At 38.3% G+C, this 26,142-nt stretch overlaps 1 protein-coding gene across 10 annotated transcripts; it reads left to right on the top strand.

Annotated features, from left to right (window-relative positions):
- The first annotated feature begins 76 nt into the window (after nt 1-76).
- Nucleotides 77-24,529, top strand: LOC123767706 (cyclin-D-binding Myb-like transcription factor 1). Of its 10 annotated transcripts, none has more exons than XM_045757621.2 (16): nt 77-172; nt 4,175-4,310; nt 4,560-4,631; nt 6,363-6,873; nt 8,902-9,079; nt 10,027-10,113; nt 10,256-10,530; nt 12,938-13,187; nt 15,254-15,405; nt 16,734-16,888; nt 18,233-18,454; nt 18,922-19,148; nt 20,392-20,461; nt 21,898-22,020; nt 23,634-23,756; nt 24,382-24,529. In XM_045757621.2, exons 1-16 carry the CDS (start codon nt 92-94, stop codon nt 24,483-24,485), a joined length of 2,766 nt encoding a protein of 921 aa, XP_045613577.2. In that variant the 5' UTR covers nt 77-91; the 3' UTR covers nt 24,486-24,529. The 10 variants fall into 10 exon arrangements, with proteins under 10 accessions (XP_045613577.2, XP_045613576.2, XP_045613579.2 ...); XM_045757620.2 differs by having other exon boundaries at nt 4,560-4,640; XM_045757625.2 differs by lacking the exon at nt 77-172 and adding an exon at nt 179-341 and having other exon boundaries at nt 4,560-4,640.
- Nucleotides 24,530-26,142: the final 1,613 nt, after the last annotated feature.

Genomic DNA, 26,142 nt, shown 5'->3' with positions numbered 1-26,142 from the left:
TACAAGAATGTAATTACTATGCTATGTATCCTCACAATCCCAATGTACCTTCTTGTATATATATAAATAAATAAATAAATAAAATAAATAAATGGGATGGGGTGGGGCTGGGAGGGGGCGCACATCCTGGACCCGAGGCGGCCGGGACCCGACACATCCTGGCTCCTGGACGGTGAGTACCCGGACCTCTACCATAATAAACACCTGAGGTGACACCTCCCCAGGGCCACCCAAGGGCCTGCCCGCCACCACCACACTGGCCACCCAGGAGCGTCGCCGCTGGCCTTCCACACCTGCCCCAACACATATTACTTCACCGGGAAAATGGCGGATTAGGTCAGGTGTTGTAATAGAGGAGGAGAGAAAGAGCTGCAGGAATGGAGGGCTGTGCCATCTGTGGTGGCTGTGCCCGGCTGTCTTCACCTCAGTCTTCCATTGAGCACCAGTTAATTAATCTACTGGTCTGACCAGTAACTAGATGGGTGACCACATAGATACAGCTTCCCTCTGGCTTAGAAACGTTAAGGAGGCCATTTAAAGGCTTCCTGCCCCCCTGGCAATGTATGCTCACTTGCAGGTCATACATTGTTTTTCACATAATGGATGAAAAAATCATATTAGACAAAATTTTAGGCTTTTCATAATTGTAGAATAATTAGAACAATATACCCTTATATAAGGTGAGGATTGTGCAGGGCCAGTGCTGGCTACAGGCCCTATTGGGCACGGCTTTATTTACCTACAGTATTGGGTAAGCTAAAGCAAATTAAACAAAAATTCAAATTCAAATGTTTATTCAGGTAAAGTACAAACATACAAGGGGTGATACAAATATTGCTGAATTTATAGATAGAGCTAGTACATACAATGCCTAAAGCCGCTATTACGCAAGCGTTTCGGGCAGAAAAAACACTAAAGACTAAAACTTATTACTAATTGAGATTAAAGTATAAAATGTGTGCAGACAATATAAAAATAAAAAAAGGGGGAACATGGCAGAAAAACAGCCAAAATACAATTTGGTAGACAAACAGCATTGTTTAAAAATAACAGACATGGGTTGACATTATAGGGGTAAGGTAGGTTACAGGGAGTTAATTAGGTAGTGCTTAGTTTTTATCTTAAACTGCTTGAGAGAGGTACAGTCTTTAGCATGATTGGGAAGGTCATTCCACAGTCTGGGTCCCTTGATTTGTAGAGCATTTCTAGTTTTTACCCTCAGTGCAGCGATACTCTTCCAAACATTTTAGGTTAGCCAAAATTTAATGTAAATAAAAAGCAGGTCATGCAAATGTTCTGTAACCAGAACTCCTATTAATTTCTTACTAACTTTGTCCATAGTAAGAGTTACAGTTCTTAATGATGTATGGAATATATAAAACTGGGAATATATAGACAAATAATAATGTTAAGCTGTTCAAGTTCTGAAATGACTTGGTTCTACACATTAAGCTTTCATTTCCATATTTACATACTGTAGATAGTTTAAATATACAAAAATGTTTAAATATATAGCCACATTGTAGATATTGCATAATATAGCCACATTGTAGATATTGCATAATATAGCCACATTGTAGATATTGCATAATATAGCCACATTGTAAATACAGTAATATATTATAAATAGTAATTTGGTGCACTTTAGTGTTTTATTATTAGTACAGATATAGTTGTGCATAACCATAATGTGTGTAAGTTTGCACTGTCTGCAAGTTTCTTTCTTTATGACCACTGCAACATTATCTTCAGTACTCTACTATAACTAAACTTTTACTCTTGTTACTTGTTCACAAATTTGCTTTGCCAATTAACATGAGTTAATGCCAGAGTTATTGTGTGACTATACTATATGTATATTAGCAAACTTTGTTACTAGTTCACCAGTGTTGTAACTTGCTTAGCCAAATGTATACTGTATAAGGGTTTAATTCTGGACCCCATTATGTGCCTCTGTAACCTCTTCACTACCACTCACAGCAATGGGTTGGGGTGTATAATAAATGAACTAAACAAACTAAAGTTCCTCATGATATCCTGTAAATATTGTTGTTATACATTGCATTTGAACTATAATAAATACATTAAACTTAATGTAGAGAAAGTGGGTAAATAGGCCTAAAACTAAAACTGCAGTCTTTTACTTCTTTGCCAATTAACATTAACAATTAACACTGCAGTCTTTTACAAAACTACTGTAATTCCTGCTAAAGATGTCGGTGAGATCAGTCTTGTCATGTCTCACTTGTAGTACAGTACTGTATTGTTTGTCCTGAGGCCCTGAAACTTTCCAAAATAGTTAACATCCTTTCGAAGGTGAATTTTCTATGCTTGGATGCACATGTCCCAATAACAGGACTGCAGCCGTTATGTTTGTCCAGGTGTGATCAGGGGTGGAGGAAGATGTCTTGATAATTATGATGGATACAAACATACCATTCATATTGTGTGTTATTTGCTTGAGGTCAATGTTAAAATCTCTGGTAAGTATTTGTTTTGAGTTTGTATTTTGTAGATTATTAAAGTAAATTATTTGACCACCTTAATTATATAGTAATGGTAAATAATTTTAGTAAATTACCCTTATCTGCCTCTGCAAACAAAAACATAAAAAGGGAAGTGTGTTGAGACGGTCAAGTTAGATTTACCTGAATTTACTTGCAGGCCACCATCTAACTAGTGGCCAGTGGCTTCTCAAAGGTTCCCCATCCCCCCATTTGTCCTGATGATTTTATCCAACTGGATTTTGAATTGCAGTGGTGTTTTGGCATTTACAGTTACACTGGGTTAGGCAGTTCCATGAATTTATAACCTTCCAATTCCAAGGACCATAGGTCTGGTAAGCAGGGGACAGAAGGCTGGGGTGAGGATACAGAAAGCTTGAGCAGGGAACAGGATACAAGTCAGAGGAGGGAGATACAGCTCGGTGGTCCAACCACCGTGAGTTTGAACTTGGCAGTGATACTGTAAGGTGTTCCTGTTGTTCACTTGCATCCTATGGGTGAAAAAGTATCTCTTGATCTCATTTTTTTTCTCCATCTTCTGATGTGTGGTTTGGTCATCAAAGCATCTGTTTTAGTCCTATATTGTGGCTTGTTAAGCTTGAAGTCACTGCTCCTTGTATGTGTTATATCTGACCTTTGAAAGAAGTCCTACATAGCCTCACTGGCTTGGTGCCTTCTTTTGATAATTACTTTGAAAAAAGTTTTTGAAAAAAGCTTTCTGAATCAATATCCTTCAAAGTGTTCAGTATTTTAAAATTATTGATAAGATCAGCCCTGTCATGTCTGGTTTGCAGTGTTGTTAGTCTTGTGGCCCTCATCCACAAGAGTCTACTTAGGTCAGAGAGGGGGGGTGCACATTCTGGACCCAAGGCAGCCGGAACCCAACACATCCTGGTTCCTGGATGGTGAGTCTACTTAGACTCGCCAGACATGACAAGTATAAGAGTCTACTTAGCTCTGCAGTACTTTTTGGCATCCAGTGTTGAAATTTCACTGTTTCATTTCAATTTACTCAATGTATAGAATAACTCACACTATAGTATTTACAAATAATTGACAAAAACAGTGATTGAGAGCTGTGTGTGGGTCTAATAATGTAATACATACTGTAACACCTGTATTGCACATAAATCTTTTCCTGGTACAGCTCAAAAGAAGTGTCATGCATCCCACTCCTTAACTGCTATTCTGCTGGTAATGTCGTCCATTAATAGATTCAAACACTAATGGAAAATGCAAAATTGTGATTTGACAATAGCCACAAGCATAGTAATTAAAAATGATTGCAGAAATTTGTTCATGAGTTAACTTGGTTACACCCATATACTGTACATACTGTATATTATAATCATATTTACATCATTTGTATAAAACTGGGCAATAATAACTCAAATTAACATACAGTACTATGATAACTATATTACCACAGGATCAATATATGATGATAATTGAATTTTAAGTGTTAAATATATAGTTGCAATAAGGACTGTGTGCAGATGTAAAATAATATTATATTAGCATCAGTGTTTTCCAGTTTTGAACCATTAAACCAGTATTTAATATTTTGTGTTGAATCTCACAAAATATTGGGTTTAGTCACAAACATTCCTTTCATTTGCTTTAACATTCTTTGGACCTTTTAAGCAACTAACTGAAGCTTATTTTGACAGAGCATGATGGAGGTCATTGAGAGTGTGTGCAGTGTAGAGGACAATGGCTCAGACACCACTGAAGATATCACCAGCAGAGAGGACAGCGGCTCTGCCAACAAAAGAATACGTTTGCTGGTGACATCTGACGTAGGAGGTGGGCAGCACTCATCCTTTGTGCTTGGTGTAGGAGCTAATCAGTGTACTGTACTTTGATAAATATAGAAAGAGGTGGGCAACACTTATCCTTCACAATATTATTTATAATACAATATGTATATATGTATATCATCATGGATAAACAAGTAATACCACACTCAGGCAGTCATGCACAGGTTCGTGGCACAGCTTCATTAATATAATACTGTATAACTGTACTGTATTGTATTTGTTAATTTTCCGGCAGCTTCAAACAAGCTCATCAAAGATGTTAGTGCAAGTGATGGAATGACAAACGTGTTCCTGTACAGCAACGATGGTCAGTTGGGTAGGCATCATTGTTTATTTCTTTAAATTTATGGATTTTGTTGTATTAGTATTTATAATGCAGTACTTCAAGTATTAGTTTTATGCTAGCTTCACAACATGGTGAGCGAATGATGGACAAAACAAACAAAACGACTGCCTGAAGAAATAAATTCTCAGGCATTCAAGGCAAAAACAACACTTACCTTGATATTCCTGACTGCCAAATGGCAGCCCTGGTCATCTGTAGTCCTAGCCAGCCACCCATCCTGCTCATGAACCACAATTGCCAAGCCCCAAATTGGGCCTAACATTCCATGACAAAGAAGGAATCAGGATGGGAATGGAGCTATAGATAGCCAACTGGAAAAAAAAGGTGTTGAATTTAATTAAAAATTCTTCCCATTAGAGACTCAATGGCTCCTTGAAGGGCATCAGTGGCTCCTTGAAACTATCTTGTTGAAATAGCTCTCCCTGCTAAGTCACATCAGTCATATGAGTCCTGTATGGTCTACTGGGAACCAGAGCCAGAAACTGCCACTTATAGAGGCAGAGGAAGCAGGAGATTTTTATGATTGTCCTCACCGAGAAAACATCAAGAACATAAGCGAAGCAATACAGACAATTGCAAGATTCATAGAAAACAAATGACTCTGCAAACAAATAGTGTAGACCTGCGTCAGATACGCCAGATGCGTAGATCAGTGAGAATGTCGTACCACCAAGGTACATCACCGGGCCGATCTGCTGAAAGAGGTGAAGCCACGGAAAAATGCCTGGATTTAGACACCAGGCCAGAAGAGCCAGAAACCAAGGATGAGCTGGCCACCAAGGAGTCAGAAAGATCACATTGAGTCTGGTCCTGGCACCTGGTAGGAAACAGATGGGTCTTTGAGGCCTGGTGAGTTGGGCTCAGGCATAGTGGTACCAGAGGAAGCTTGAGGAGCTACTAGGGGCCCACCAGAAAAGGGCATTTCATTACATTCAATACTATACAGTGGAACCTCGATTAACAAATTTAATCCGTTCCAACACCGAGCTCATCATGTGAAATGCTCGTCTTTCAAAACGAATTTCCCCATTTAAATTCTTGGAAATATACATAATCCATTCCACCATCGAAAAACATCAATATGATATTCGATTTTTTAAATGATGGAGCAGCCTACCTGACATACACTGAACGAACCTTTATGACATTTTTCCTTTTTTCAAATTTGTTCAATTTTTTTTTTTTTTTTTTTTTTTTTTATAAGAAACATGGAGCAGCCTACCTGACACACTGAATGAAACTTTTTGACATTTGTTCTTTTTCATTTTTTTTTTTTTTTTTTTTTTATTATGAAAAAGAAATCAATGCTTTGCAACATCACAGCAGTCACCCCTTTACATCCCAGCATCATTAGCATTTTTAAACAAAAAAAATTATTTGCATCATCGGAGGCGTCGGAGAATGTGCGAGAAACAGCGGGAACGCACCATGTGGTTTTCTCGATAATCGAGACAAATTGTTGACGATCGGCGCGCTCGTTATTCAAAATGTTCATAAATTGGGGTGCTCATCACTTGAGGTTCCACTGTATTTAGTTTTATTGTATGGCTTACCTTGATGGCTTCAATTGAAAGTAGAGTAATCTGTAAATTGCCAGTCATTGAAAACCAAGTATAAGTAATAAAGATTCTATTATGTTCTCTCAAGTTTATTAACAAAACTTGCTTTTAATGTTATTTTGTCTTTATACAGTTCCTGCAGAAATTGTCATGGAAAGTGTGAGTGAAAACATAATAGCTATGCCATTAGGGACAAGCGTTGTAAAGAATGGCAAAGCAGCAATTGCATCGGCAAATGTTTCCAGTCCCTTAAGAATTTTGAAGATTCCTCATCCTATTCCTAGAAAGCAGAAGAGTGTACCTGTCATCACCGTCCGACAAGCGAGAGGTCGACCATCACACACAGATGCAAATGTTAATAAGCTTTTTACCTCTGTCTTGCATACTAAACCTAGACAGAATGCTTGTACCTCTGTCTCAAAAAGTGTATCATCAGATGTGCAGACAAAATTAGAAACAAAATCTGATAGTATTGGCACTATGATCCTCAGTACATCAGGTGTGCAGACAAAGTCAAAGCAAACCTCAAGTTCTCCTCAAAGGACAATGTTGTCGACTGAAATGAAAGTCAAGTCTCATCTGGGTAATTTCCAGGATGAACATTTGCAGCTGCTCACTGATAGCACGGACAAGCCTTCTCAGAGGTAGATATCGTTTTGAATTGAATTTAAATGTATATTTCACATTAAAATTTCATACATTTGTTTTTATTTATGTTATACAGTTGGTGATAACATAACTTGTCTCACTGCTCTTGCTTGTGGGCTGTGTTTCACACAAAATCTTGCATTATACTGTCTGGTTTTCTTTAAGTCTAATACACTTGTTCTTTACAATAGTCTTATTCTTTACCATGATGTATGTTTGTATGTTTGAGTCTTGTCCGTACGCCCTAGTGCCATTGAATGCTTTCATGCTACCAGGTTGCTTCTCAAAATAATCTTTAATTGATTGTTCCAATGGATTAGGTGGTGTTCAAACAAACTGAGCAGATACATTGTCTTGGGTGTCCAATGTGTTTTCAGTTCCCAGTTAGTTTTTGGTTTTCAATCAGCACGACCATTGTTTCAGATAATACACCACTTTGTGGTAATTGAGGAAATACGTGAAATTCTTGCACTGTACCCAAATTTTTCTTTCTGTAGGTACCATAATATATATATGCATAAATTATAAACTTTATATTTCATAGCAGGCTTTAGCATGTTGGTCATTGCTCGAAGGTCATAGTTACTGATTTTTAACATATTCCACAGGTTCCTTATTTTCTTTGAGAAGCAACTAACTGGCCTTGTTGCTGAAATGTTTGTGTAAGGAAAAGAAAGAATGAATGTACAAGAATGTAACAACTCTTGTATATATCTCAAAAAAAAAAAAAAAAGGGTTTGCAGACTTAGTCACAATAATGTGGCAGAAAATTAAACACCCAACCCAAAAGAGAAGAATAATTACATATATGAACTATGTGTAACTGTCAAATATAGCACGTGTTACTAAATTTCATTGACATCTTAAAATGCTTCCTTACAAGCAATAAATCTTTCATAGCTATTATAAGTTAGCGATGAAAAAAATTACTTTGCATGGCACTGCTCTGGAGTGGTACTAAGTGGTGTTTACAAAGCCAGAGCCAAGATGAACATGAACTGATAATGGTCTAGGATGGGCCAAAACATCATCATTACCTTTAATTTGAGATTTGTGGGTTAGGTGTGCATGTTTCTTCTCACCCCGGTTGCTTTGGCTGGAGTTTCTAGTGGTTAAGTAATTGACCTCCCATACTCCTCTGGTTATGTAACCTAAGAGGCAGAAGACTTCTAGTTGGTCAGAGAGGTTGAGGGTGTTGCTCCACTCTCATCCCATGGAGTCATTTGTTGAAAACCCATAAGCTTCATTGTACTCTAAACATACAAGATATATTTATGCTGTTGTAAATATGTGGAAGATAGGTAATATCAGCATCCTCTATTGGTATTGCATATTGTGTCCATTGTAATGCAATTTTGTAGAACAATGCCTACTCTTTCAATTCGTGCTTTTGCAGTAAATCAAATATAACTAATGTATGTTTAGCCCACTGAGAACATGAATTGCTAAAGTGTCTGGAGGAGGGCAACTTGACCTTACCCAGTTAAAGCTAGTTTGTGTGTTCTGATACCATTTTCCACAAGTTCAAATGTACTCCCCATTGCTTACAGGTCCCAGAACATCATTATCTTAATTTTTCGATCACTGTTGGTTTGATGTGGGCAGTCTTTTCTCTTAATCTTTGTATTTTGCTGATCCTACTGACTTGACATACTAATGTGTACTGAGTCATACTCATTCATTTCACACAGTGATGTGAATGAGTATGACCTCCAGATTTCATGTCCAGATTTGCAGCCACTTTTTATTTTTTTGCATGCTACCTTTACTATATCATTAGTTCTGTTTTCCTGCATCACTTTGCCTTTAAATATCCTGAGTCCTTGAATATTTATGTTGCTGTTAAGAAATATACTTGTAGTGGTTGAATGCTCCCAGGTCTATTACTTTTATAGATCTTTGTTTATTTTACCTAAGCTTCATGTCTTACAAGAGAGGGTTGTGATTACAGTACAGTATATAAAATTTAGTTTGTAATGTGTTTGTTGTTGATGTTAAAGTTAAAGACACTCCTTCTCCCACAGTGGCAGCAATGTTCACACTTCTCAGACAGTTATGATGCGAGTCAACAGTGTCGGAGAGTTGGAATTGGACCCGATGTTTCTTAATACAGAAACTCTCAGCGAATCTGAGACAGATGAGATGCGGCTTCCCGTATCCACAGAACTTACAGCTCAAGACCATTTAACTAACAGTAGCCTTGTAAGTCCACTCTAGGTTATAACTGAATCACATTAAATAATGCATTTTATTTGCTAGCCATAGTAATCTTTCAAAGAAGGCTAAGGTAATATGATTTATGTTTTGGGAGTATTGAGAAGGCAGAAAGAAAGCAGATGTAAGTTGTGAGTGTTTGGAATGTTTCAAGATATACACTGGAGACTGCTAAATGTTACTAATCTACCTAGGATTTTAACCCCATGCTGTTCAACTATATTCTATGCATAGAGCCTTGTGTGAAAAATAATATATATATATATATATATATATATATATATATATATATATATATATATATATATATATTATATATATATATATATATATATATATATATATATATATATATATATATATATATATATATATATATATATATATATATATATATATATATATATAATATATATATAAAATATCTCTTGCATAAACAAAAGATTTATTATGTAAAGGGAAGTCATCAGGTTATAGTGTCAGATAATGACAAAAGGGCATTAGCTAAAGGAGGGCTCAAAGGGTATTCGATAACCTCATCAATTATTTTCTGGTACAATTGATACAGTAGTTTAAAAATAAGTGTTCCGAGCAGCTACTGAAAGCAATTCACGTATTTGCCAATCGGTAAAACCAGCCTTATTATCCACTGTAAATTAGAAATGGGCAATTAATTCAAATATCAATAGTTTGAATCAAAGGCATGTTAGTATAGAGAAACTCTTCATTGTAACAGATATAATTTTACATGTACTATTGTTTCACTTTATTATTAATTATAATTGTAATTTAAATGTACTAGTCCTCTCAGTTTCTCACATATAGCATTCAAGAAGATTATATTTAAATTATAATTAATAATAAAATAGAATACTGATACATGGAAATTTCAATCACAACATCTGAAAAATTTAACTTTTTATTTTTGCTTTTAGAGCAATGTGACCAGGTCGGAAAATGTAAGTGCTGAGGAAGATGATGATGACGAAGACATGGAGTCCCCAACAGAAAGCCAGATGGAGGTTAGTGTAGTGTTGCTGCCTCTTGGTAGGTCAGCATGGGTCTTGGAGGCCTGGTTTGCTGAAAAAATAATTTTGATTGTAACAAATCTTCACAATAAAATTGTTAATTACATGATAAAAATAGAAAACCAAATTTTTTCAGGCTGGAAGTTCAAGTGTGAACCAGAGCTGGTTTACATCTCGGGAAGATAAAGAAATGCTACGATGGCGTGGTCATGCATGGCGTCAGGGTATGTGGTCAAAGGAAGAAACAGAGCTCCTACAACACAATATTGAACAATATTGTGCTCAGAAAGGTTTGTCCGATCCAGGCTCTGTTATATTCAAGATGTCAAAGGAGGAGCGAAGTGGCTTTTACCGTGTAGTTGCTCGAGGCCTCAACAGACCTCTCTTCTCAGTCTACAGACGAATTATCAGGCAAGTGTCACACTGCCGTACATGAGCTTCGTAAATAATTATGTAGTATTTCCTCTTAATATCATTGTAAAATGCAATTAGCCTCTAGTTGTATCATCAAATAATTGGTTGTAAGTTTTTCATATAGTATTGTTAAAATCCTATATTATCTGAGTTTAAAAATTATAATAAAAGGTTGCAGGAAAAGGAATGCCTCTTCCATAAAGCCTAAAATAATACATAGTTTCTGTTGAACATCACTTTCCAGTATCAGCAGTAACTGGTACATTACTTCCCAGCATCAGTGACAATTGGTATATTACTTCCTACAATCAGTGACACCTGGTATATTACTTCCCACAAGCAGCAACAGCTGGTATATTACTTCCCACAGTCAGTGACATCTGGTACATTTCTTCCCAACATCTGGGAATCGTTGTTAGTCCCTGTCCCTGTGGCTTGAGGTGGTTGTTCTTTATATTCGGAAACCTGGTTCTTTAGGGTCATCCGTACAGACTTCTGCCCCATTGCTCTAATGAATTGCATCTGCGAACTATTTGAACATGTGTTCAATGTCCGTCTGATGTGGTTCTTCAAACACTATCACCAGGAAAAACACTACTGCCTTTCCTGTGAAGGCTTCCGTTGTTGCTGTCCTTTATGACCTGGGAAAAGGCATACAATACCACCTGGAGATACCATATTCTGTCCCACCTCCATTCTTTTGGCCTTAATGGTAATCTCCCTCTCTTCCTCTCTATTCATGCCTTTAGAGTGAGACTTGGTACCACTCTCTACCTCTTTTCAGCAATACGAAGGTGTACCCCAGGGTAGTGTTCTGAGCACTACTCTTTTCCTGGTTACCCTCAATGGTCTTCTTTCCTCCCTACTCTCTGGCATTTTCTCAGCTCTCTATGTTGTTGATCTTATCCTCTGCTGTCAAGGTGACGACTCGCCTTTCCTCCAACGGAGGCTTCAACTTGTGATTGATGCCGTATCGTCCTGAGCCACCAATCATGGCTTCAAGTGGCTATCTGCACTTGTCCCATTTCCTGCAAAGGTATTCCTTATTTTGACTTCTACCCAGTTATTCATTCTTCAATCCGTGCCTGTTGACAGGATTGATGGTCTTCTGTTACTGGTAACAAGCTGTGTGCTCTTAAGGGTAGTGTGGTCCCATGGCCTTCCTCCTCCCACCATAACTGGCGGTGGGAAACGACTCTGGCAAGGTTACATATTGGCCATACCTGTTTAGCTCATGGGCACTTAATGGAACTCCGCCCTGCTCCTTATTGTCCAAACTGCATTGTCCCTCTTACAGTAGTGCATATCCATCCTGACTTCAAGGATGTGCGTGCGTCTTGCTTCCCAACTGTCCCTCACTATCACCTGTCCCTCAATAGAATCCTTAGTGAATCTGATACCATTGATATCGTTCTCCTTGTGCACTTTTGTTCTCGTATTGGCATCCTTAGTGATGTTTAGCTCCTTTTTAATATCCTGTGCATTTGATGGTGCTACATAACCTTCCCGGCTCGGTGCCTTCTTTTGATAACTACTTACTTCCCAGCATCAGTGACAGCTGGTACATTACTTCCTAACATCAGTGACAGCTGGTACATCCTAACATCAGTGACAGCTGGTACATTACTTCCTAGCATCAGTGATAGCTGGTACATTACTTCCTAGCATCAGTGACAGCTGGTACATTACTTCCCAGCATCAGTGATAGCTGGTACATTACTTACCTAGCATCAGTGATAGCTGGTACATTACTTCCTAGCATCAGCAACAGCTGATACATTACTTCCCAGCATCAGCAACAGCTGGTACATTACTTCCCAGCATCAGTGACAGCTGGTACACTACTTCCCAGCATCAGTGACAGCTGGTACATTCTTTTCAAGCTGACTCCTGGTGGCAGAAAGGAACAGTTGGACCACTTATGTAGTAGTTTTGGGTTTGGTTTTAGTAGTTCAGTAATTTAACAAAATAAATATCAGTAGGAGTGTGGGATATGTTGTTGACCCATATCGTTGCTTTTCGAGTGATTTGCCTCAGTATTATGACCTCTGATCCCCATGTGCTCCCATGGCTGCATAGACTGGACAAGAAGAGATTGCAAGGTTCCTTATTCTTGGTATACTTGGAGTGGTTTCTGGGAATTCTACTCTTCAAGTCCATCCCAGCAGAGTACCTAGCATGTAATATATTCATCTTCCTGGATAAGATCCTCTTTACCATATGAAAGTGAGACATGGTGTGTTAAAAATAAGTTAATTTGTGTGTATTTTAATTATTTTTCTATGGAGAGCCCCTCAGGCTCTGAGAAGTCTCCGGGACTCGCCCAGAAAATGGAGTTTCATTACATTCAATGCTGGTTTTGTATTGAAATAAGCCATACCAGTAAATTTAATTTTCTTTTCAGAATTTATGACAACCATAACCACATTGGCAAGTACACCTCAGAAGAGGTTAACAAACTTAGAGAATTGCGAACAAAGCATGGCAAAAACTGGCAGGCTATTGCAGCACATCTTGGCAGGTCAGCTGCTTCTGTTAAAGATCGGTGTCGTCTGTTAAATGAAAACTGCAACCGTGGGGCATGGTCAGCAGACGAGGAGGACCGGTTGTCAATTGCTGTATATGACATGGCTCAGGTGTTGCCGGGGGAGCAGGTGATGCCTTGTTTTCCTGTCTCTGAGTTTATTTTGTTATTTGAAACACTAATATAGAATTTTTTCTTAAAGATGTTTCCTCGGAAAAAACAAAATTATATATATATACTGAATAAATAAAATGTTGTACAGTACCTAATAGGCTAAGTTGCGTAGCTAGCCAAATTTTCCTGAAATACTGTATAATATTTTTAAATATATTTTTATGGAATGTTTAAGTTTTCTGTTACATTATACAGTACAGTATATGATTTGATTTTTATTTTTAATTTGAGTTAAAAATAACACAAATTTGATCAGACCTAACCTAATACAGTATAACATAACTCAGTCAGTAATTCCTATTCTTAAGATAACATAATAGTATTAATTAGAATAAACAAATTTGGAAAGAAGTATTTTAAAATAACAAAAATCACTGCTTGTTAGGCAAATTGGGTTACTGATGTGTTGTATTGCCCAGGAAGGGGAATTTCATTGCTCTTCATGCTATTTTTGGCTTAAGATCACTACTACTCTTGACTCAGATATTTTCTGAGAGGGCCCTTCAATAGCTATCTGAGCTAAGAGCTGTTACAGCCACATCTTGAAAAGATGCACCATGCCTCTGGGACCCACCCTTGCCTAAGTCATGATCAGAATCTGGCTCTTTCTTTGAGATGTAGGGCGCTTGGGGATCAAAGATCAACTCAAAACTAGAACAAAACTAGAAAGCAGGAGAGCAGCAAAACATGCAACTGCTGGAAGAAAATTAGATACTCAGAGGAAATAAGGCAAATGATCATTGCCATGGTGTAAACACTTAACCAAGAGGTGCTCGACTACCTTTAGGTGGCAAGCCAAGTCACCTGGGATTCCAAACAGCCTATTCATACATGCTTCATTACAGCATATGAAGCAAAGAACCCCTGATGGGGGCCCATTCTCTGTCTCCATGCTAAAGCAAAGTGGTGTTGGCTATCCCCCTGGAACACTAGTTCTGCTGGAGGCCATTGACTTCTTTTTGTTTCTCTCTTTCATAATTATGTTTTATGCACCCCACATTGTGCTTGCCCTGGTCCATTTGGAGCCCCTTTGGGGTCCAAATAAACATTTCCATTTTTTCTTGCGCCTAGTGCTCTTTGGCATTTTCTCTGACCATTTGATTCATCCAGTTCATTTCATAGTTGCCAGCTTCCTTGTATCGGGTTTGTACCTGGGTGTGGCTTTGTGTATATTTCAGCAGTTCCTTTAACCCTCTTTATTTCTTTCCTATTACCATTAGACTGTGATCCTTGCATACACTGCTCATTGCTCAGTTGTTTTTTCTGCTGTTTTACCTTCTGTTTCTAGTTCCTGGGTGCACACACTGTCTCTTCATGGGACTTCTGGTGGTCGAAGCAGTTATGCAAGCACTTAAGAACCTGTATATCTTTTCTCAATTCTCGGCGGCTTTGTTTACAATTATTAAACAGTTAATAAGCTTTTCTACTTTGAGTCTTCCTCTGCTGTCTTTTACCGTGAATAAGATTCTTCCAGCTTTTTGGGTTTTCTCCTCTTTTTGTTTCTTTTCAGCAAAACCTGCCATCCTCTACAGAAGCATCATTAGTAGTAAACACTGGGAAGCTACTGTAGCACGACTTCCTAGAAATCAAGAGTTGAATGTAATGAAACATTTTTTCTGTATTTTTTTACCTTCCAATTTGGGGATTTTGCAAGTTTTGTACTGGTGGCTCTTGAGTTGAAGTATGGGGCTAGTAGGGACCCTGGTGCCTTGGGACACCAGTTGCTGGCGATTGAGCAAGTCAGAACTGAAAAAGTTCACCCATGGAAAGCTATTGTTTGTCTTATCTCTTGTCATTTGTTTCTTCTTTCAAACAATGATTTGTTGTTTCATCCAACTTTCTAGTCAGTTTATCTTAGTTTTGTGAGGTCTCTGGCCCCCAAGCTCATTTATACCACATGTGAGCTTCAGGTAGGTCCTTAGGCTTTGTAGTACCAGCATGTAAGTACCATGGAGCTACCAAGGGCCTACTAGTAAAGGGTGTTTCATTACATTGTGCTTACTTTATTATTCAATGACTCAGGTGACAAGTGGAATCTCTTGGGGTGAAGTGTCTAATAGGGTAAGAACACGGTCAGAAAAGCAGTGTCGTACTAAGTGGCTCAACTACCTCAATTGGAAACGAGCATCTGGAGTGGAATGGAGCAAGGCAGATGATATTCAACTCATATGCAGGTGAGAAAGTCAAACAACATCTCTGTTGTAACCACTTTTGTGCATATGATTTTTGAGTGTGCATCTTTGATATATATATATTTTTTTTTTTTTTATAGCAAGGTCCCCTTGACTTTTTCTTGAGACAGCAGTCAGTGTCCGCTCAGGACACTGCTCATATGCCAGACTCTAGTGTCTTTCTGTCTCTCTCATGGCATCCTCTTGGCAATGACTTGTTTCTTTTCCATCTGGGGTTGAACAGGTGCCAGCTCTTTCCATTGCCTATGTGGTGTTGACCATGGGTTGTGGAGGGTTGGTAACACTGTACTGCTTTTACCACAACTCAACACACCCATGGCTCAAGGACTGTTCAGTGTGGGACCTGTTCTAACTGAGGTTATCCTGCATTGTCACTTCTGGCTTTTTAGGATTAGGATGGCTCAAGGACTCAAGGACATTCCTTTCTCCTGACATTCAAGCTCTTTAATAGTTCTGTTAAGTTTTAGTTGGGGTCTGTCTTCAGTGTTCATGGAGGTTTGGTCAGTACAGCTGTAGACGACACGTCCATGATGTATTGTCTACAGTTGTCAGGAAGTTTTGGCAGCAGTAGTCTCTTATCACTTGTTTGGAACCATTGGCTTTGCTTTAGCATGTTTCTTCTGTTCAGGTTGTTCACCCCATATTGGAGAGTGCTGGATGCTGGGTGCCACACTATAGTGAACTTTAATGGAAACATTTTTTTTTTCATTTGTATTGGAAATAACATTTTTATGTGCATTTTAATGATCTAAATAACAAAACCTTGCTTTATGATCTGAAGTAAAAATCCTTGAATTTGGTAATATAGTGACTTTTTCATTGTCTTAGCTTCCATGTGGCTTGTTACACTTTGGTTCCCAGTTCTTTGCTCTCACTGTCCTTGTACAATGTCATTTCCAAGGCCCAGCTTCTTGCCATTGCTCAGCAGCCAAACCCCCCTGGGTAGCTCTGAGGCTCTTTACATACTTTGTCCCCTCCATTTTGTTTTCTTTAATATTGATGTACCATTTGCTTTATGGAAGACAGAATGATAGACATTCTTGTTTCTCACCTTCTGAGATCTGCAAGGAGTCAGTATAAGGTGTTGCATTCTTCCAGGAGTTTCTTGCCCCCCATTAGAGGTTTCAGGTGTAGCAACTGAGTATGTATTTGATTAACTCCATTTTATGTGACAAATCTTATATGCTGTATAAAGAAAGGAAAGCAGAATGATTTTAAAAGATGTAATGTATAATATGTGTATTACGTGAATAAGGGTGAGGTACCCAGAGCCATTCTAAAGTAGATATATAATTTTTTAAATACATAAGGCTTAGTGTGTGTGGCGTGGGAGAGGAGTCACAAGTAGACTGGTCTGCACTAGCCAGAATCTGGCCAGCTTGTCGCTCACCACACTGGCTGCGGGGCAAATGGTGGAACCTCAAGAGACGTCTCCCACAGTCTTCTCAAGATACCAATCTTAAAGGTGAGCCTTCACATCAAAATAAGATTCATTGACAGGTTGTAAACCAGTTGGAAAATGGTATAAGGTTTACAGTGAACTACAATATAGGAATGAAATGCTCTAAACTGGCTAACAGGAGTCAGAAGCCATGTAACCACTTCTGTAAAAGAAATATTCAATATTGAATGTAATGAAGTGCCTCCTTTTGGTTGGTTCCTGGCGCTTGCCATCCTACTTTTCTGGATTCTGGCCGTTATTTGCGCACCACAGCCTTGGTGGCCAGGGACACATTTTGGGTTGACCCGGTTTCCCTTCTTCCCTGTTCCTGGGCTCAGGTCTCCCAGGTGGTCCTCAGGGTTATTCGGTCCAGCCAGCCTGCGGTCTATCTTAGTGCCCATTGGTTATACAGTATGTCTTGGGCTGGTTATACAGTATGTCTTGGTTTTTGGTTATACAGTATGTCTTGGGCTGATATTCAGATACGAGGATTATGAAGGTCGAACAGGGTATAGGCCGCCCGTTACCTCGTTAATGTTCCTGGCCTTAGTTGGGCGTGCGTCACTTTGGGTCGCAGGTTGCAGCTAGTTGTCTCGACTTCGAGTTAAGGTGCGAGTGGTTGGCACCTCCTGGGTAAGTCCCTCTTTTTCCTTTTCTGTGGTTAGGTAGCTTCAGGGAGTTGGAGGGGCTCTCCACAGAAAACCAGCGTTGAATGTAATGAAATGCCATTTTCTGGGCGAATCCCGGAGGCTCCCTGGCAACCCTCCCTCCCTTCCTTCAGTCGGCGGTACTCGCGTTTTTTATATTCAGCTTCTGAACTGGGGTTGGATGGCTGGCATGGGGGTCTGGGCCCCCCTTCCACCTCCTGGGGAGGGGGGAGCTGTGCAGACAGCAGCATGGTGGTGGTTGTGACGTCATGCTTGTTTGCTTGTTTTCAGATTGTGGAGTTTTGCTTGATAGTTCGGCTTTCAGTAGCAATTTTTAACCAGGTGGAGTTTGTTTTAGGATGCTTACCTTTCTGGGTGCCTAACCCGGTCAATGGCAGACATGAAATTCTTCCAACCAACCACATGGGGAGGGGGGGTCTATAGGCCATTCATTGCTCCTCGTGCCTCTTTGAGGGGGGCCAGGTTCTGGCTCGTGGTCACCAATAGGCAAGAACTCCAATCGAATTGACTGATGCCACTGTCGAATACATACATATCAGCCCGGTAAGCTCCGGGAAGCCTCCGGGACTCGCCCAGAAAATGGCTATTCATTACATTCAACGCTGTTTTTTTTTGTGTTATAGCTGCATTGGAAAAACAATATCATGTACAGTATTTTATATTGACTTCAGTGTACTGTATGTGCTTGTATCTTCACCAGAGATGTGTCAGCAGCTGTATAATATGCAGTCTCTGAGCCTCCTCCAGTCTACACTAGTAGAGCTGCCAGCAACCTTCCTCAACACTTTAACTAATTCCCCGTTGATGAGCACTGCTACATCCGGAAACAAGTCCTCGATGGGTGTAGATCAGGACTGCGTCTCCGTTGGCACTATCAAATTATGTATTCCAGCTGCAAATTTTTCAACCATGATCAGCTCAGGTAAGCTTATAAGAATTGAGTATGAAAAATGAGGTAGTGTTTACCACATGGCTAAGTTAATGTATTGTAGAAGAATCTGATGAAGGAAATTCACTGTGAAACGTGAAGAATATTGTATATACTATATACTAAATAAACTGTTAGGTCAATGAAGGAATTGCAGAACAATAAAATAATATAAATACCTGGATTGATAGTACAAAGACAGTGTACAAAAGTGTATCAAACAAATAAACTGCCTGATATTACAATATTACAGTGCCCTTCTCATTTGATTCTCCACTGGGCACCTTTCATTTGTAATATCCACTAATACCTTTTCCTAATTTTTAACGCCATTTTAAAAATATTTTTTTCCTGAAAATAAACTTATTTAAATGCTATTGAAAGTTGACATTCAACTTGTTTTGAGAATATCTTATTTTCTTACTCATCTATTATTATATTTTTATATTATAAATTGACAGTTGAAAATGAGGAACAGTTTGGATCAAGATTAAGTGAGCTGATGCAGAGCGCTCTGTTGGCACAGAGTGTGGACGTGAGGGTGTGCCAGCCCACAAGTGTGGTGTCACAACCACATTGCTTCACTTCACCCACACTGACTACGCAGGTCACCACACAACTCCCGCACCTTTCTTCCACATTAGCAAATGATGCTAAACCTCACTCCATAGTTGTGGAGACTATGCAGGTAGAGTATGTGATGTTTATCACTAAAGTACCATACAAGTACAGTATTTATAGTTTTTAAGTTACTCGGATCAGGTGAGCTAGTAAAGTTATACCATAAGTCTGAACATCCTAATTTTATACCATAAGTCTGAACATCCTAACTTTATACCAAAAGTCTGAACATCCTAATTTTATACCATAAGTCTCACTGTTGTAATTATAACCCAGAAATTTCTTCTATGGCTGTAACACCTGGTCAATGCAACACAACTGTAATAATTTGTTATAAATCACTAATAAATAAAGCTTTTAAATGTAAATCTGAAAATAGATTATACATTACATAATTATAATGATGGCGTATTATGCTGTTGATATGACTTATGTAAATATACTGAAGTTTTGTGTAAAATCACTCAATTACAAATGTATAACCATTTATGAATAAAGTTCTTTACAGTTTTTGTTTTTATAAATTCAAGCAATAAGCATAATCATGGAAGTTTGTCTTAGAAATAAATGTAACCCAAAAAATGTTATTCTGGACTTCTGGACATTTTTCCACCAACTGTACATTAGTTTTTGTTATTTTCTCATAATGGTGAGAAAGTCTTGAACAAGATAGCTTCTTCCTGGCACATTTATGTATACTGTACCAGGGTAAAGATGTATTCTATTGCCACCAGGTGGCACCAGCTACCCTGCCCAAACAACTGTTCTGAAGGCCAGGTATCTGGATGGAAGTTACAAGATGTAGAAACTATTATTTAAAGATATTTGAAAAAATCCCATCGTATTTTTGTGAGAGAAGCATGTCACTTATTGTAACTAAAGGTTAAGTTTGTTCATAACACTGTATAGCTTATGTTGCAAAATGTAACTGACACAGGGTCCTAGAATCCCTCTCTCAGTTGGCTACAATCAAAACATATCTAGCTTATTACAGTGTTTACTAAGTTTTTTTTAGCTGTTATACAAGCAGTAAAGGGATACAGTGGAAAATTTGAAGGGAAAAACAGTAGAAGATGGAAGGAATAGTAAAAAATGTAATGGCAAATAAAATTCACCCCTTTCCAGTTGCAAGGTCCCTAGCAATATGTTGGGTGCTAGGCTAATATCATGAGAGGTATATATTTTTAAATTCATAGTTGCTAGTACCCTGTACTCAATATATTCCACTAGGTGGTGTGTAACTGGAAGGGGGCAAACTGTAAATGAAGAAATTCTAAAACTTGACACTCAAACATTCTAATTTTCTCCAGGATTCCTTGTCAATGGACTTACCAGACGTACACAGGACGAGCACGAGTCGTACTACACTTCTTGACCAAGGTAAGACTAACATATGGAGATATTAGTGTAATCAAATACCTAATTCATGTATGACCTTCAAGAAAAATGGCAGTATTTGTAACCAATATTATTATAATGTGTTAGGGTGGAACTAAAGAGGAAGATGGTATACAGTAGTACAGTACTTGATATTTCAGGGACTTTTCTGAGCTATCCCTCTTAGTGGCTCTCCTTACTTAGATGATTGGCATGGCAATCATAAATGTACCAGGTTCCTGGGTGACTTTTTCAACCCACTGGGACAAGGACTTCTTTTTAATAATGTTTTGTCAGAAAATAATAACCTTTTATGATACAAAAGAACCATTCAAAACACTTTAACCACTGCACTGCGCATAATGCCTTGAGGTACTGTACTATATATCTGAACAGTGAAAATGAGGCACAAAGTAGTCAAGTCATTCACCTGCTAGTTGCACTTCTCCATTACTGGTTGGCATCACTGAGAGCTTTCTGACCTGTGATGAGGGTCAGGTTTTGCCTAACTACCTTCTGGTCACTACAGGGAAGCGAGAGCTAGCTATTTATACCCACTATTTATGCCGTGCGCTCTCTAAACATTTAACATTTTCATATTTTTTTCTAAGTTGTGGATGGAATTAGCTGCAATGACATCTTCAATGTTGCTGACCACTCTTACATAGCTTCAGCCGATGTTCCCTTGTCCTACCTCCTTTTGATTAAAATAAGCTTCCTTTGTTCACTATGTCTATTTTCCTCAGGATCTTGTATACCATGATCATATCCCATTTAGTCTTTCCTTCAAGGTTGTGATGGCAAGTTCCTTCAACCTGTCCTCATAGCCAAGCGCGCTCAATTCTGGTACTGTACTGTATTAATCTAATTATAAACCTTGGAGATTTCTCATGCTTCTTTTCATACTTCACAATGCATGGGTTCCATGCTGGTGCTGCATAATCAAGTAATAGTCTCTCACAGGCAGTGTGTATGAACTTTAAATCCTCCTCTTTTAGTCTTAAATCTTATGTTTGCTAACTTCCCATATACTGCCGATGTTATCCTGTTCACATGAGCTTCTGATACTAGTGCTGGAATGATGTCTGTTCCCAGGTATTTTTCTCTTACCGTTTCCTTTAATTACTTTTCTCTTGTGGTGTAGTTAAATACAGATCTTTTATCTCCCTTCCCCAGTTTTATTACACCTATGTTGATTAGATTCCAGCAGCCATATATCTGCCAATTACAGTACTTGCATATTTTTTTCTCATGTAATTTGCAAAGTGACAAGATAAGAAAATATACATGGCCCGAGCAATTATTAAGTGATGAAGTGGTTGACTGAGATGATTTATTGTCTTTAGCCGTCTTACCTCCCCTTTTTTTTGGGGGGGGGAGCTCTGCCAATGGACCTCGTTAAAGCGGGAAATGAGGTTATGATGTATAAATTTTGTCAGATTTGGTTACAATGAAGGAGGAAGATATCCTGAGTGATGGGGACATCAGCCACTCCCAAACTGGGCTAGCCACAAGCCTCGACCCTTCTTTCCCTGTCGTAACTTCTCAGGTCATCCTGAATGGTTAGTACTATCACTCTTGCCACTGATTAACCATTTGGTGTTTAGGATGAGGTGATATGCAGCAGTACTTTGCCTTTCTCAGAATTGTTATTCATGGTTTAGGTTATTTGTGATTGGCAGAACCATCAATATATTTTTTAAGTTTTATCTTGTCAATAATATAACCTCAAAAATCCAAATTATATAGGATTGAACCTTTTATTTATTGCCAGATTTGTGGGGGTTTTCTTATTGTAAATAATAGAACATGTTTTGTAATATTAATCTATGGTATGACCCAATCTCAAGTCACCCATTGTTGGCATAGTCATAACCAGAGTTTAGCAACAGGTGGCATGACACTTAACTAATATGTACAATATGTATTAAATTAGTGTTCAGGTGCACACATAATACTGTACCAGTTTCCTTTTCTGGTAGTTAGGGAAAGGCTACCTTGGTATCTCCCCAAACTATATGCTAGCAAGTTATCCTGCCTTCAGTTCCACACCAGGCTCTTAACGATTCACGAGTGTCTTATCAAACCAGTACCAGAATCTGGTCCACTCGGTTACTGTGGTGATCCTAAAACCTAAGATAAAAAAACAAAGGTAGAGCACACCAATAGATAGCTGCATATACAGTATTACACTTGCAATGCTGACCTTAACTAATGTGTGTAAACATTTGTTACCCAGGTTTAACTACTAGTTTATCCATTTATATCTGGCACTCCAATTACTTCTCTCAACCTTTACATCATATTTTTTTCTGAAAGCTGTGGATGGAATTGGCTTCAACATCCTCTTCAATGCATTCTACTTGCTGACCACTCTTACATCAGCTTCAACTGATGTCTTCTTGTCCTACCTTTTTTTATTTAAATAGGCTTACTTTGTCTATTCCCCCTGTTTTTTCTCTAAGGCTGTGAGGGCAAGTTCCTTCAACCTGTCCTCATAGCCGAGCTCATCTCAATTCCTGGTAATAATCTAGGTTATAAACCTCTTAACTTTCTCAAGCTTCTTTTCACGCTAAATGGGTTTCATGCGGGTGCTGCATACTCAAGTAATGATCTTACATATGCAGTATGTATGGACTTGATAACCTCCTTGTTTAAATTCTTAAATGATCTAATGTTTGACTAAATTCCCATATGATGCTGATGTTATCCTGTTCACATGAGCCTCTGGTACTTGTGTTGGGATTATGTCTGTATTTTTCACTTCTAAGAAATGAAAATTGTGCCCCCTCTTATGGTGTAGTTAAACACAGCCTGCCAAACTCAACATTGTAACAACTTTGTTACAAGTTATAACAGGGGAACAGTAGGGACCATTACATTTTATGTTTGCAGGGAGATGTCCCATTTTCCTTTCTTTACACCTATTTGGAAAATTCCAGCAGCCATTTATTGGCCCATTACAGTATTTGCAAATTACATGTTAAAAAATTATGCAAAGTGACAAGAAAATATACATGGCCTGAGTGATTATTATCTTGAGTGTTGGAGTGGTTGACCGAGGTGATTTATTATCTATAACTATCCTTTACTTGCTTGTTTTTTCTCTGAGCTGATACCATTGCACCTCATGGAAGCAGGAAATGGGGTTATGATATTGTATATATTTTGTCAGGTTTAGTTAGAGTGAAGGAGGAAGACATCCTGAGTGATGGGGACATCAGCCACTCCCAAACTGGGCTAGCCACAAGCCTCGACCCTTCCTCCCCTGTCGTAACTTCCCAGGTCATCCTGAATGGTTAGTACTTTCGCTCTTGCTACTGATTAACCATTTGGTATTTAAGATAAGGTAATATGCAGCAGTATTTTATATCAGATTTGTTGTTCATAATTTAGGTTATTTGTTATTAGCAGAACCACCAATATAATTTAAATTTTGTCAATAAATGAGACTTCAAAAAATCCTAGTTAAATAGGATTGGTCCCATTATTTATTGTCAGATTTGGTGAGTTTTTTATTGTAAATATTAGAACATATTTTGTAATATTCATCTATGGTATAATTCAATCTCAGGTCATTCATTGTTGGAATAAAGTCATAACCTAAATTCAGCAACAGGTGACATGACACTTTAACTAATACATACCATACAACATTTATTAAATTAGGGTTCGGGTACACAAATATTACCCAGTATCCTTTACTGGTAGAACCATCTTGGTATCTTCCCAAATTACATGCTGGCAAACTGTCCTGCCCCCTGTACCACACCAGGCTCTTAACGATTCACGAGTGTCTTATCAAACCAGTACCAGAATCTGGTCCACTCAGGTTTTAGGATCACCAGAGTAATGTCCTTTGAAGTGGAATGACAACATGCATGTTAGCTTTTGATTCAATAATTACTCTTCACATCTTACAGATCCCATTCTGTCAGTTTCTGGAGAGCCACTTGGCCATGAAGAGGGTTTGCAACCAGACCATGACGACTCTGAAATCACCTGCCGTGGACTTTCCCAAGATTAGTGAACTACTGAATTAATTTAAGTAAATAAAACTTTCATAATGGACTTACTCTCTTATTGTCATTAATTTTGTGTACAGTCTTGTTTTAAATTTGTAAAAAGAAAAGAGCAAGTACAGGTAATTATCAAAATAAGGCAACATGTCTGGAAAACTACTCTATTTAGCACTGGTTGATACCTGGTTGATGGGGTTCTGGGAGTTCGTCTACTCCCCAAGCCCGGCCCGAGGCCAGGCTCGACTTGTGAGAGTTTGGTCCACCAGGCTGTTGCTTGGAGCGGCCCGCAGGCCCACATACCCACCACAGCCACTGTATCTGTACTCGGCAGGTCATAAATATCATTCAAAGATGTAATTAAGAGACCAAAGTCCTGACAGTAAGACACAGGTTACTCAACATAAATCTGTAATTGGAACCATAATGAACTCCTGCCTTGGAGACCATCAAGTACCCTTGTTTAAATCCAAAAATATACTAAATATGATAGTAGGCAAAAATATAGTAAATATGATAGATCTCATGTGTATGTATAATGTTCTCTAACTATAGATCTCAGCACTTTAAATTAAATTTGAGATTACAATTGTATGTAAATAATACAGTAGGCTACCTAATTTATATTTTGTACTCTATTTGAATTATACGCTTAAAATTATGTATTTGAATTATACGCTTAAAGTTCTTTCATCCTTAATGTGCAATTATGTTTAGTTTTGCCAACCTTTCATAATATATTTTCAAATACTTAGCTGTAAGATGACAATAAGTGGCAAGCTGTACATTTAAAAATAAAATAAGATACAGTGGTACCTTGGTGTACAACTGCCCGAGTACAATTTTTTTTGGTATACGACGTCAAATTCATTGTAAAATTTGAATTAGTGCAGGATGTTTTCCTTGGAATACGACATCTGTTGATACATGTTTGGGTCGAACGAGTGCGTGGTGCTGAAGCATGGGGTGATTGTTTACCAGTGTATCCCGCCTACCCACCCAATGACGATTGCGCTTGAATTCTTTGTAAAGAATTTCATTGTGTTTGTGCTTTTTCGGTTTCTGAACATAAAAGTTCTTATTATATATCATGCTTGGTATTCATATACCAAGAAAGTCAGTAATAAAGTTCAACCTAAGAAAATAGTTGTGAGAATGACGATAGAGGAAAAATAAGAGATAATTTGTAAACATGAAAATGGTATGCGGGTTGTTAATGTCCCTTCCTCATTAAGAATATGTGTGCAGTATGGAAAGAACTGCAAAGTTTTGCTAAAAAATGTCACAAAGATAAAGCTGTATAAACTGTTGCATTAACCTTTTTAATAACAATGTAATGTCTCACTACAGACAAGTGTTAAAATGTAGGGAAAAACAAGTGTCAATATACAGGTTTTTAGCGAGACAAACAAGCAGCGAGCCACAACCAGGTTCTAGTGGTATGCCTGCAAAAATAGGACAATGTGTACCCTAGAAAAGTCCTCACTGCCTGATGTTATAATGGACTGGGACTCCCCATCCAAACACTAATACCTTTCCTCCTCACCGTTTTCCATACGCCAATAAGAGTCCTCAATAAAGGCAATATATACATACTGTATTGTAGTACAAAAGGAGTGGTATTTGGAATAAAATGTATTAAGTTAATATTTTTGGAGGTGTGGA

The sequence above is a fragment of the Procambarus clarkii genome, chromosome 67, assembly GCF_040958095.1.
Source record: "Procambarus clarkii isolate CNS0578487 chromosome 67, FALCON_Pclarkii_2.0, whole genome shotgun sequence".
Lineage (NCBI taxonomy): Eukaryota > Metazoa > Arthropoda > Malacostraca > Decapoda > Cambaridae > Procambarus > Procambarus clarkii.
This window is presented reverse-complemented; position numbering and strand designations above follow the sequence as displayed.

Excerpts from the sequence above, each read along its gene's own strand:
- LOC123767706 (XM_045757620.2), top strand. The coding sequence starts at position 92 with ATGGGATGGGGTGGGGCTGGGAGGGGGCGCACATCCTGGACCCGAGGC. Across the intron at positions 9,080-10,026 it reads ATTTAACTAACAGTAGCCTT|AGCAATGTGACCAGGTCGGA; the intron begins GTAAGTCCACTC and ends TTTTGCTTTTAG. Across the intron at positions 22,021-23,633 it reads TTCTCAGGTCATCCTGAATG|GTTTAGTTAGAGTGAAGGAG; the intron begins GTTAGTACTATC and ends ATATTTTGTCAG.